At 40.2% G+C, this 13335-nt stretch overlaps 1 protein-coding gene across 2 annotated transcripts in view; it reads right to left on the bottom strand.

Annotated features, from left to right (window-relative positions):
• Nucleotides 1-8934: 8934 nt before the first annotated feature.
• LOC125078216 (myb-related transcription factor, partner of profilin-like) overlaps nucleotides 8935-13335 on the bottom strand; it is a 36248-nt gene continuing 31847 nt past the window's right edge. For both annotated transcript variants that reach the window (XR_007120826.1, XM_047690466.1), the window contains exon 2: nucleotides 8935-9137. Coding sequence is in view for 1 of the 2 variants with exons in the window: in XM_047690466.1 (XP_047546422.1) it covers nucleotides 9117-9137 (21 nt within the window). In the remaining variant the exon portion in view is untranslated. The remainder of the gene's footprint in view (nucleotides 9138-13335) is intronic.

Here is a 13335-nt window from a genome sequence, read left to right as displayed (position 1 = left end):
CTCACTGGAGAGAGTGCTGCTGACAGAGTGAAGGAAGGGCGGGTGACGAGGGTCTACCACTCCACAATCTAGGTCTCACTTGTTTTGAGTTCAAAGTCGAGGGCAAGGGAAAAGTCAGGAGTAGCTGCCATGAAGGTGCTGCAGGTGGCAGAGATAGGGAAAGAAAAATCTAAACATTTTTTTCTCTGTATTCTTTTCACTTCTAATTACATTTTGATAGATAGATTTGTTTCTTATAAAGTGACCTGCAGAGACCAGGCTAAATCAACCAGTATGAAGTCTCATCAGCCCAGTTAGACCATGAAAGACTTTGTTATGGCTTACTGATGTCAAGATGCTCTAAATTCCGGATTGACGGTTCATTAGATGGTTGTTGTAGTGAATTGAATTATATGTCTACTTAAACTCTCCTACTTCATCGATCGTGGCATGTTCTTGTACAGCTTACCTTCTCTGGCACCAGTTTCCTCCTCTGTTATGTTATTGAGAGATTACTTTGTTCCAGTACTAAGGTGTACCCTCTGTTGTCCTGCATAATTCTTACAACAATCTGAGAGATAGTACTATTATTATTCTCACCTGACACTTGAGAAACTTGAAGCACAAAGAGGCTAAGCATCTTGCTCAGAGGTTAGATGCAGGATTCAAAGCCAGGCAGTCAAGTCTCCAAAACCCACCCACCACGAACTAACAGGCCACTCTCTCCGTGGTGCCTAAACCAATTCCAGCACTGTGCCCACTGCAGCGACCCCTGCAGCGACCCCTGCCTCCAAAGAGGGTTTTTTGTGGCTTCTTTATCATTAGCTCCAGAATCAAACTAGTTCATGTATCTGAATGTCTCAGCTAAGCGTGTGCTGCAAAATGAGCATCTGCCATTTTCAGTTTTTTGAGTGGGAGGGACTGTGCCTTGCTTGGGTCTTGCCAAGATTCCCTTAACATAAAAGGTGGTTTCAAAAGTCAAGCAACTGGGTCACCTGGGTGGCTCAGTGGGTTAAAGCCTCTGCCTTCCGCTCAGGTCATGATCCCAGGGTCCTGAGATTGAGTCCCGCATCGGGCTCCCTGCTTAGCAGGGAGCCTGCTTCCCCCCCTCTCTCTGCCTGCCTCTCTGCCCACTTATGATCTCTGTCTACCAAATAAATAAACAAAATCTTAAAAAAAAAAAAAAAAAGTCAAGCAACCAAAAGGACAAATGACCCTCTCACCACTTGTTTTGTGGTCCTTTCTAAGGAGAAAGCAAAGTGTGGGTTCAGAAGAAGACCTCCTGGGCTCTGCCACTTCCTAACTGAATGACCTTGGACAAGTTATTGTTCCTCTTTGTGCCTCAGTTTCCTCAATTGTAAGATGTAAAATCATACCCTCCTCTTAGAGTTGTGTGGATTAAATGACTTAATATTTATTTGGAAAGTACTTTTAACAGTGCCTGGCACATTTTCAGTGTTAAATAAATATTACATAAAGATATGTGAATAATTTCACCATCTGGTTTTCCATTTTCAAGTACTATGTCCAGGTACACTAAGTATACAGTAATGTTAAAACTTTCTCAAAGGAAGAAGAGTGGGAAGGGACAGGGTATACCTACAAAAAAAAGGATGTGGTTTACTGTCCTTTGCCATCACCCCACTCCACATCCCCTCGCTCACTGTGTGGCTGTGTTGATAAGGGCATCTACCATCCCTTCTCATGTGCCTATGCTGAGGACAGACAAACTCTTGTTTGAATTCCACTGTAAGATCTCTTTCCATAGATTGCTTGGTTCTAAGAGTATCTTCCCTTTCAGATCTCCTCTTCCTAACACTGCAGATCCACTCCTTTGCCTTAGAGCCCTGCACCACTGGGAGAATCTCCTAGATGCAGAGTGTCTGTCTTGCTAACCGCACAGATGAACCAGACATGTCTGCCCTCAGGTCACTCACAGACCAAGAGAACCAGTACTGTGTGATCTTGAAACTATCCATTCTGGCTATATAAAAGAACTTGATCTGCTTTCATGTGGCTATCTAACATAATTTACACTCATAATTAGTCATTTATAACTTGTATTAAGCCACCCAGAAAACTAACACTTTCCACAGAGGAAATTGTATTAAACCAATGTCTTCTGTGGTTTATTTTAATGCATTTTCTTTCTGATAGCAGGAACATTCAGCTGTGGAAAGAATTTCAAGAGGCATAATATTGTAATATTGTAGAAAGGGTCCCTAGCTAGAAGTCACACATCTTGGAGTTTCACCAAACTCTGCCCCTGTAACACTTTTTCACCTCTCTGGGTCTCCACTTACTAAGACATTCAGTGCTATGGGAATGACAAATATTTTTTGATGCTCTCAGTCAAAAGTGGGCTTCTACTAAATCAGTGGAACATTAGGACTGAATACCAGCTAGTCTAATTCTTCATTTTAGAGGAGGAATGAGGCTAAGAGCAATAAAGTGGCTTCCCAAGGTCAGACATCTAGCTGAGATCAAAGTCAAGACTATGGGGATTAAGAACTGCATGCTCTGTTGTTTGCTAGACCCCAAGCCATTGTGTGCCTATTGGTTTTTTTCTTCTGTAGCAGCAAACAATGTTATGCTCAGCTTAATATACAATTTTCTTCCTTTATTTAGACAGTTCCTTTTGAAGGAAATAAAGCCCTTCCATTTATTGTGATTTACTTTGAGGGATTACAAGCTTTTATCTTATGTTGTTGGTCATAATAATTAAATTTTGAACAGTTTTAAACACTGTTTAAAAGTTAAGTAAAATTTCCTGAAAGACAAAAATTTTCCAATTTTATAGTTCAATAAGACATTTAACATGCAGGAAAAAAGGAATATTAAAATGCCTTCATTCAGACTTTAGAATTATAACAAGATTTTCCTTATCAGAGAAAAAACATAGGGACAAGGTTTCAAGACTTGAAGGTTTTTTAGTGGTAGTTAATTTTCTTCTGACATGTTGCACTTTATTTTTATATAATACCATTCATATAAAGATTATAGATAAGTTTTAATCTTGCTTCTAATTAAGTTTTACATAATCCATTAATTTTATTTGTTTTCAGATGAGCAAATCAACATTTTAGAAATAAGATACCCTAAAATCGAGGCGCCTGGGTGGCTCAGTGGGTTAAGCCGCTGCCTTCAGCTCAGGTCATGATCTCAAAGTCCTGGGATCGAGCCCCGCATCGGGCTCTCTGCTCAGCAGGGAGCCTGCTTCCTCCTCTCTCTCTGCCTGCCTCTCTGCCTGCTTGTGATCTCTCTGTCAAATAAATAAATAAAATCTTTAAAAAAAAAAAAAAAAGGGACGCCTGGGTGGCTCAGTTGGTTGGGCAGCTGCCTTCGGCTCAGGTCATGATCCCAGCATCCTGGGATCGAGTCCCATATCGGGCTCCTTGCTCGGCAGGGAGCCTGCTTCTCCCTCTGTCTCTGCCTGCCTCTCTGCCTACTTGTGATCTCTCCCTCTCTCTCTCTCTCTCTGACAAATAAATGAATAAAATCTTTAAAAATAAAGAAAAGATACCCTAAAATCTCCATATTGCCTGTCCTTATTTCAGCAAACTCAAGTCTGAATATGGCTTGAAAGTGGCCTTTAGTTCAAATTTAGCCTTACCTGGCGCAGGAGTGATGATACTGTCATGCTAGCCACCAGTTCACGCTCTGCCAGTATGCTGAGGTCTCCTGGCTCCCAAGAAGTCACCTACCACCATCTCTTCACCACCCTCTTGCCATCTCTTCCCACTTAGTCAACCTGTTTTGCTTCAACTTTCCCTGCTTTGCCTTGAGCTTCCCCAGGACCTGTGACTAAGAACCCTTTTCCCTCTCTCTCAGCTTCAGTCTACCTCAGACAGGATACCTAGACTAGAGAGGAGGTTTGTCCCATCTCCTGCCCCATCCCTATTTGGGACCCATTAATGCCCCATCCTGCCCTCCATCTAGGTATAAAGGAACAAAACAAAGGAAGAAGTCCAAGGCTTGTTCCAGTCCTTAGATGCGGAGATCCTGGATAGCAAGCATTAGGTTCTGAGCTAGAAAGTTGTGACCCCCAAAAGAAGGAGAGGATGATAAATATTGCTGATTAATCCCTGTTGGAAGTAGAGGTGTAAGTGGAAGGGTGGTGTGTTGCCTGTAGTTTTGTTACTCCAAGTGTGGTCTGGGGGCCAGCACAGTCAGCATCACCTGGGAGCATTTCGGGCCCTATCTTAGACCTAACAAATCCGAATCTGCATTTTAATAAGACCTCTAAGTGATCTGTATGCATAAGGTCAGTCTGGCTTGATCTGTCCTTTCCTATGAAAGACCTCACAGTGACCAGGGCCTACAAGACAGACTTGGGCTACCCCAAATGCACAGGACCCAAATGCTAATTCAGTTATCCGCAGAGAGACTTCACTACCACTGGACTTACATACTAGCCTGTTCCTTTCTCTCTGTTAGCAAACTTAACCCGGCAGCTAGAGCCTCTCTAGGCTACCAGGTGAAGCTGGGATATTTATTCTCTCATCAATGATCCAGTCTTTCTCTAGATACATTATTGCCAGTCTGAGAACACTTAGTTTCCTTTCTCTGCTTCAGAAAAGCAGTCTTAACTTTCCTCATTTGCTCAGGCTTGGGGGACATTTCCCTGTAAATCCCAAATAATTTTAATCATGGTAACTCAGTCACATGATCTCAGTTAAACCTTGTAACAACACTATGCAGTAGGTACTATTATCCCCATTTTACAGATGCAGAAACTGAGGCTCGGAGATGTCAAGTCATGTGTTCAAGGTCACGCATTTGGCAGTAGGGGATCAGAATTCTTGCTGGCTCCAAAGCCTGTGATTTTAGGTGCTGCTGTGTGTACACCACCTCTTCAGCCTTTTCTTCAGGCAAACTCCAAAGCTGCTTTGCAAGCTGCTGTTTACAGACATATAACTGACTTGTTTACCTGCTCCTTCGTGTGGTTTCTATGGTATATGTCAACCACATCATTATGATTATTGCCATTTCCATCATCATCAATTAATATTTGTTGAAAGCTGTCATGGTGTCAGTGTACCATGGTGTCATGGTGCGCTAGAATTTTAATTCCCTATATGCTGCTTCCAGCTGCATACTCTTCCTCTTAAGTAATCATATCGCAAGGAAAATAGTATTTCCTTTTGAAAGTGTGACGAACTGCAAACAGGTGCAGGGGCATTTGTTTTAGTGCTGGAAGCTGGAAAAGAAACATTAGCTCAGTTATTCACCATGCACAGTCTGAACAATTGGTGCCCTACTTTCACACTTCATGCTTGATGACTTCAAAGATGAAGATGAATCCTTTCAACCGGAGAAAAAATAAATCTAAAGGAACTTAATCAGTGCTCTATTCCTTCTCAGTATTGAATACCTATGCTTTTATTCTGTTCTGGTTTTTCCTTCTAAATTTTAAAATGCTAAGATTATTTATTTAAATTTAGAGTTTTTGATGCCTAACCTTCAGGTCATGGATATTTCTATCATTCAGCAAATGGCAAAGTAAAAGAAGTCAATCTTATATTTGAATTTTGGTTAATACCTGCTGGGTCACTTTGGGAATGTTACTTAACCTCGCTGAGCCTCAATTAGTCTACCTATTAAAAGAGGTTAATAAACTCTTCAAAGAGTTCTTATCTTTTAGAGATACATACTGAATGAAATGATGTTATGGCTGGTATTTGCTTCAAAACAATCCAAGTGTGGGGGAAAGTGGATAGGTATTGAAACAAGACTGGCCATGTGTTGATAATTACTGAAGCTGGGTCCTGGGTACCTAGGAATTCATTATGCTATTCTATTTTTGTGTATGTTTGGAAATTTTCAACTAAAAGAATGAAAAAAAAAACCTCATAGATCTTTGCAAATGTTAGAAAACATATATAAAAGTGCTTCCGTCCGGAATAATAGTGACCTCTTTCAAGCATTTATTATGTGCCAGATGCCATTCAGAACATTTTACAAACATTATCTTACGTAATTATCTCAACAGTTGCATGAATTTGGTATTCTTATTATCCTCATTTTATTTATTTATTTTAAAACATATGGAACTTTTTTTTTTAAGATTTTATTATTTGACAGAGATTACAAGTAGGCAGAGAAGCAGTCAGAGAGAGAGAGGAGGAAGCAGGCTCCCCACTGAGGAGAGAGCCCAATGTGGAGCTCGATCCCAGGACCCTGGGATCTTGACCTGAGCCAAAGGCAGAGGCTTTAACCCACTGAGCCACCCAGGCGCCCCTATTATCCTCATTTTAGAGCTAAGGAGAATGAGGCAGAGAATCTGATCAACATTCCCAAGGTCATGCAGCATAGTACCAAAGCCAGGATTCAAACCTCATTTGGCATCTAGAGCCCCTGTTACATTGCCTCTCACCTAATAAGCATTTCATTTTATTTTTTTTATTTGCTTATTTGACAGAGAGAGAGATCACAAGTAGACAGAGAGAGAGAGGGAGAAGCAGGCCCCCGCTGAGCAGAGAGCCCGATGCAGGGCTCAATCCCAGGACCCTGAGATCATCACCGGAGCCGAAGACAAAGAGGTCCAACCCACTGAGCCACCCAGGCGCCCCTAATAAGCATTTTAGCAAGAACCAATAGTAACTACCATTTTTTGAGTTCCAAACCAATGATGCGTCATCCTAAATGCCTCCTCTATATTATCTCTAATGTGTTCATTTTTTTCCTTTTATTCTTTCTGCCCACCATTTAAAAGTATTTGTCCTAAAAGTTGAAGAAACAAAATAATCCCCTTAAAACCATTAGTTAACAATTTAGGAGTTATTAGTACAAAGCTAGATCAAGAATATGTATATTTTCAAAAAAAAAAAAAAGAATACGTATATTTTCAAGGTGCCTGGGTGACTCAGTTGGTTAAATGTCTACCTTTGGTCCAGGTCATGGGATCAAGCCCCACCTGAGGCTCCTGACTGGATGGGAGGGCTGTTTCTCCCTCTGCCCCTCTCCCCTTACTTCTCTCCCTGACTAGTGTTCTCTCTTGCTCTCTCGCTCTCTCGCTCTCTCTCTCTCAAATAAATATATAAATAAATAATCTTTTAAAAATATATGTATATTTTCCCAAGAGGGAAAGATTGGTAAAGCTTGAAGGCGTAAGAAAACTCTTTTCAACCTAGAGCTTCAGCATACACATAGCTCTTCTGAGAAGCTGACTGAATCCCTGGCTTTTTCTCACAAAGCATATATATATATGACAAAATTTTACATTTCTCTTTCAGAGTCTTGTGAATCTCCTGAAAGCTATCTATGAAACTCTGACCTAGCTAAGAGGAGGGAGAATATTCCAGGTAGAGGTCATAGGACTATTAGCAGCAGAAAGGTGAGGGGAACAATCTGGTGGGCAGCCTAGTGAATGTAAAGAAACACGGATACCAGACTGGAAAGGCAGAATGAGAACCAGTCTCCTGAGGGCACTGGAGAGCACATTTGTCCTTAAACTTTGATCTAACCCCTGGGGATTTACCTTAAAGAAAAATTCATATAATCATTACTTACAACACTAAGATATTTACACAAAATAATACTAAAATGCCATTTAATATAATAAATATTATATTATTAATATAATAAATATATTATTATTATATTATATTATATTATATTATATTATTAATATAATAAATAAGAAAAAAATGGAAACAATCTAAACTTCAATAATAAAAAATATTAGGAGCACCTGGGTGACTCAGTGGGTCAAGTGTTTGCCTTCAGCTCAGGTCATGATCGCAGCATCCTGGGATTGAGCCCTGCATTGGGCTCTCTGCTCAGCGGGGAGCCTGCTTCTCCCTCTCCCTCTACCCCTCCTGCTCATAATCACTCTGTCTCTCTCAAATGAATAAATTTAAAAACATTTTCTCTCTAAAAAAATAAAAATAAAAAATTTTTTACGTTTTTTAAATAAAAAATATTAGAAATTAGGATATTTCAAATTGCTAGAATGGTATACAGACATTAAACATTGTAATTATAGGGCGCCTGGGTGGTTCAGTGGGTTAAAGCCTCTGCCTTCAGCTCAGGTCATGATCTCAGGGTCCTGGGATCGAGTCCCACATCAGGATCTCTGCTCAGCAGGGAGCCTGCTTCCTCCTCTCTCTGCCTTCCTCTCTGCCTACTTCTGATCTGTCTCTGTCAAAGAAATAAATTTAAAAAAAAAAAAATCTAAACATTGTAATTATAAAGACTTACCATAAACAAGTGTCTAGAAAAATTGGCCAAAATTTGAAAGTAGGCAAAAGAGATTACTGGTGTCCTTTCAGTAGAATGCTAGCATTGTCTAGTAGACAAATTGGGGTAATTTGATTCTACAGGGATGTGCCCCTTGACTGTCTTTCTTCTAATTAGGCTACTTTATAGTTCTTTGGAAAGTTAAATTGTAGAAAACTGATGGTCATACAAAAGATTCTCGTCTGCAGAAATATACGTGAATTTTCTCTGATGGAAATATAACTAATTTCCAGTTTGTAAAAAAGATAACCTAAAACATTACAATTTGGGGCGCCTGGGTGGCTCAGTGGGTTAAGCCGCTGCCTTCGGCTCAGGTCATGATCTCAGGGTCCTGGGATCGAGCCCCGCATCGGGCTCTCTGCTCAGCGGGGAACCTGCTTCCCTCTCTCTCTCTCTGCCTGCCTCTCTGTCTACTTGTGATCTCTCTCTGTCAAATAAATAAAATCTTTAAAAAAAAAAACAACATTACAATTTGTTATTCCATAAGATATTAGTCAGATTTGCATCTCTTAACAAATTTATTTCATTGTTTTTCATTGCCTCTCTCTATCTATTCTCAAAATTCTCATTTGGTCTTAATGTCTTACCAATTCCCTTATTAATCAACTAGTTGGATAAAATCCTTAGCTCCTGTATCAGTAGTCCATGGCTTCATAACAAATTATCCCAAAACTTAGTAACTAAAACAGCAGATATTTATTATGTTATAAGTTCTGTGAGCCAGGCATCTGCAAGGAGCTCTGCTAGGTGGTTCTGGGTCAGGGTCATGAGGCTGTAGTCTTCTCAGGGCTTGGCTGAGCAATATCTACTTCCAGGCTAACTCATGTGGCTGTTGACAGGCCCCAGAAGATCTGCTTCTACACTGACTCACCTGGGCCTCTCACAAGGCTGCTTTATTACATGGCAGATGGCTTCTCCTAGAAGTGAGCAAGCCAAGAGAGGGAGAAAGAAAGAACACACCATGTGAAAACCACAGTCGTTTTATAACCTAATACCAGATATGACATCATCATTTCTGCCATATTCTATTCCATATGAAGGGGTCCACCATAAAAATTACTTTGAGCTGAAGGTGTTTAAACATGAACAGATAAAGAGGCTCCCCATTCCCCACCCCCAAACTCCTATTACCTGCCTAAAAGCAGAGCCTCCTCAAAGAACTCAGCTGTCAGAAATCATCTCCCAAGGAGTTTCTGAATCAGGGAAGTTTGACCCTTAACAGCAGAGTCAGATGTCAGCACCAGAACAAGAGATCACCTAAACAGACATTTTCACAAAACTATTCTATGTCCCTTCTGTTTTCCTAAGGACCCATTTATCTTTCCTAAAAGTCATTTGTTTTCCTATAAGTGCCCTTTCTCCCTCTTCCCTCTCCCTATCAAAATGATATATAGGCTCCAAATTCTAACTGACCCTTTCAATCACATTTCTCTGTGGTCCTGCATATTATGGGAATTAAACATTTGTCTTTTCTCCTATTTATCTCTTTTGTCAGTTTATTTCATAGGCTCCTGATTACTAAACCTAAGAGTGGAGGAAAAATTTTCCCCCTCCTACACTTAGAAGTCAGTCAATAAGAGCAGCCCTGCTCGGAGTGCCTGGGTGGCTCGGTCATTCAGTGTCTGCCTTCAGCTCCAGTCATGATCCCAGGGTCCTGGGATGGAGCCCCACATAGAGCCCCACATTGAGGCCCCCCATCTGGCTCCCTGCTCAGTGGGAAGCCTGCTTCTCCCTCTCCCACTCCCCCTGCTTGTATTCCAGCTCTCACTGTCTCTCTCTCTCTCTGTGTCAAATAAATAAATAAAATATTTAAATAAATAAAAATTTAAAAACCATCATTAAAAAAAAAAAAAAGAGCAGCCTTACTCAAGGGGAGGGAACTGCATAAGGGCATGACTAGTAGGAGGCAGGAATCATTGGGGCCCTCTTAGATGCTGTACCATGACACATTGCACAAATGCCATGCATGCTTTTAAGTCATTGTAAATCATATTTAAGACAAAGAAAAGATTTATGATGGAGCTCCTCAGTTGGTTAAGTGACTGCCTTTGGCTCAGGTCATGATTCCAGAGTCCCTAGATTGAGTCCCATATGGGCTCCCTGCTCAGCGGGGAGTCTGGTTCTCCCTCTGACTCTTCCCGCTCTTGTGCTCTCTCTCTCTCTAATAAATAAATAAATAATCTTAAAAAAAAAAGATTTGTGATATTAAACTACATAAAAAGAGCAGACTGTAAAAGTGAATATATACCATTATTTCAAATATATAAATAATACTATGCATGTGGACAAATACTGGCAGAGAGGAAAAGAAAGAAAGAAATATCCAAGAGTATAATAGCTGAATAAGGATGGAGTTTAAAATCTGGGGTGGTTCCTTTTCATTCATCCATTCTTTTTTTACTTTAAATTTATCTCAAATATTATCTTGTGTTTTTCCAACAAAAAAGAAAAAGAGGGCTTGAACTTACTGGGATACAAAATATGAAGTCCTATAAGTTTATGTAAGTTAATTCTTAATAATGACATTAACAACTGGCTTACAAAACTCCTGAAAGTTGAACAGTTAACTCCAGCATAACACTGGTCCAGCATAACAAAGGTCAGAAGTTTGTTCTTTATTAGTTAAGTGATAGTGAAAGGTAAGAAGTTATTGCCAACAAACATTATTGGCTTAAAAATTAGAAATTTGCAATTGTGAGTTTTACCACTAAATTTCATTTCATACAGAATTAGCTTTCCAAGGGCATAAATACAAAATGGGTTGATCTGAAATGTCAGTTTGAAGGGATTTGTGAGTAGAGACATGGATGACTCTAGGACGGGGTAATTTCTGCTCAAATCTAACAACCAAATGAGTTTAAAATTCAGCCCATTGCCCCTGGGTGGCTCAGTGGGTTAAAGCCTCTGCTTTCCGCTCAGGTCATGATCCCAGGGTCCTGTGATCGAGCCCCGCATCGCATTGGGCTCTCTGCTCAGCAGGGAGCCTGCTTTCCTTCCTCTCTCTCCGCCTGCCTCTCTGCCTACTTGTGATCTCTGTCTGTCAAATAAATTAAAAAAAAAAAAAAAAAAAGCTTGCTCACTGGGCGCCTGGGTGGCTCAGTGGGTTAAGCCGCTGCCTTCCGCTCGGGTCATGATCTCGGGGTTCTAGGATCGAGTCCCGCATCGGGCTCTCTGCTCGGCGGGGAGCTTGCTTCCCTCTCTCTCTCTGCCTGCCTCTCTGCCGGCTTGTGATCTCTGTGTGTCAAATAAATAAATAAAATCTTTAAAAAATAAAAATAAAAAGAAATTCAGCCCATCAAAAATAAAATAAAATAAAATTCAGCCCATCAAGAGATTTGAACAGACAATTCATAGAAAAGAACCATAAAAGAACATGACACTATAATGGTTCTTCCTCATTAAAAAAAAAAAAAAAAAAAAAAAAAAAAAGACTCGTCTTTCAGGAGAATGTGGAAACAACCAGAGACTGGGAGAATATGCTTTTTAAAGACATATCTGATACAGGATTGTTACCTACAATATATAAAGAACTCTAAACACTCAACAATAAGAAAACACAATTTAAAAATGAGCAAAAGATCTGATAGACAACTCACTGAAGGAGATATACAGATGGCAAATAAACATATGAAAAGATTCTCAACATCATATTTTCATTAGGGAGTTGCAAAGTCCATCAGTGAAATTCCACTGCACATTAGAAGGCCAAGATCTAAAAGATATAACACCAAATGCTGACAAGGATGTAGATAAATAGAAACTCTCATTTATTATAGTGGGAATGCAGAATGTTAAGCTACTTTTTGGAAGACAGTTTGGCAGTTTCTCACAAAACTAAACATACTCTTACCATACTAACAATTGTACTCCTTGGTATTTAGCAAAATGAGTTGAACATTTATGTTTGTACAAAAACCTTCACACAGCAGCCTTCACATAGCAGCCTTATTCATAACCTTCACACAGCAGCCTTTACATAGCAGCCTTATTCATAATTGCCAAAACTTGGAAAGAATCAAGATGTCCTTCAGTAAGGTGAGTGGATAAGTAAATTTGGTACATCTAGATGATGGAATATTATTCAGCACTAAAAAGAAAGGAACTATCAAGCCATGAAAAGGCATGGAGGAACCTTAAATGCCCATCACTAAGTGAAAGAAGCCAGTCTGCAAAGGCCACATAACAGTATGATTCCAATGGTATGACATTCTGGAAAAGACAAAACTATGGAAAGAATAAAAAGATCAATGGTTGTTAAATAAATAAATAAAAATCTTTAAAAAAGGGCGCCTGGGTGGCTCAGTGGATTAGGCCGCTGCCTTCGGCTCAGGTCGTGATCTCAGGGTCCTGGGATCGAGTCCCGCATCGGGCTCTCTGCTCAGCAGGGTGCCTGTTTCCCTCTCTCTCTCTCTGCCTGCCTCTCCGTCTACTTGTGATCTCTCTCTGTCAAATAAATAAATAAATAAATAAAAAATCTTTAAAAAAAAAAAAGATCAATGGTTGTTACAGAATAGGGGAGTAGGAGGGATGAACTGGCAGAGCACAGAGAATTTTTAGGGCAGTGAAACTACTCTGTATAATACTATAATGGTAGAAATGTGTCATTGTAAATTTGTCCAAACCCAAATAATGTACAACACCAAAAGTGAACTCTCATGTAAACTATGAACTTTGGGTGATAATGATGTATCAATGAAGCTTCATCAACAATAATAAATGTATCTCTCTGGTGCAAGATTTGATAGTGTAGTAGGATGTGCATGTATGGGGTCAGGGAGTATACAGAAACTCTCTGTATCTTCTCAATTTTGCTGTGAACTTAAAAGTTCTCTTAAAAAAAGCCTATTAAAAAATAATTCCTGGGGGCCTGGGTGGCTCAGTCAGTTAAGCATCTGCCTTCAGCTCAGGTCATGACCCTGGGGTCCTGGAATCCCAAAGAACCTCATGGCAGGCTCTCTGCTCAGTGGGGAGCCTGCTTCTCCCTCTCCCTCTGTCTGCTTGTGCTTCTCTCTGTCAAATAAATAGATAAAATCTTTAAAAAAAAAAACCTCTTCCTGGGCACCTGGGTGGCTCAGTGGGTTAAGCCACTGCCTTTGGCTCAGGTCATGATCTCAG

The sequence above is a fragment of the Lutra lutra genome, chromosome 10, assembly GCF_902655055.1.
Source record: "Lutra lutra chromosome 10, mLutLut1.2, whole genome shotgun sequence".
Lineage (NCBI taxonomy): Eukaryota > Metazoa > Chordata > Mammalia > Carnivora > Mustelidae > Lutra > Lutra lutra.
Note: the sequence above shows the minus strand (reverse complement) of the source record. Positions and strands in the feature narration are given on the sequence as shown.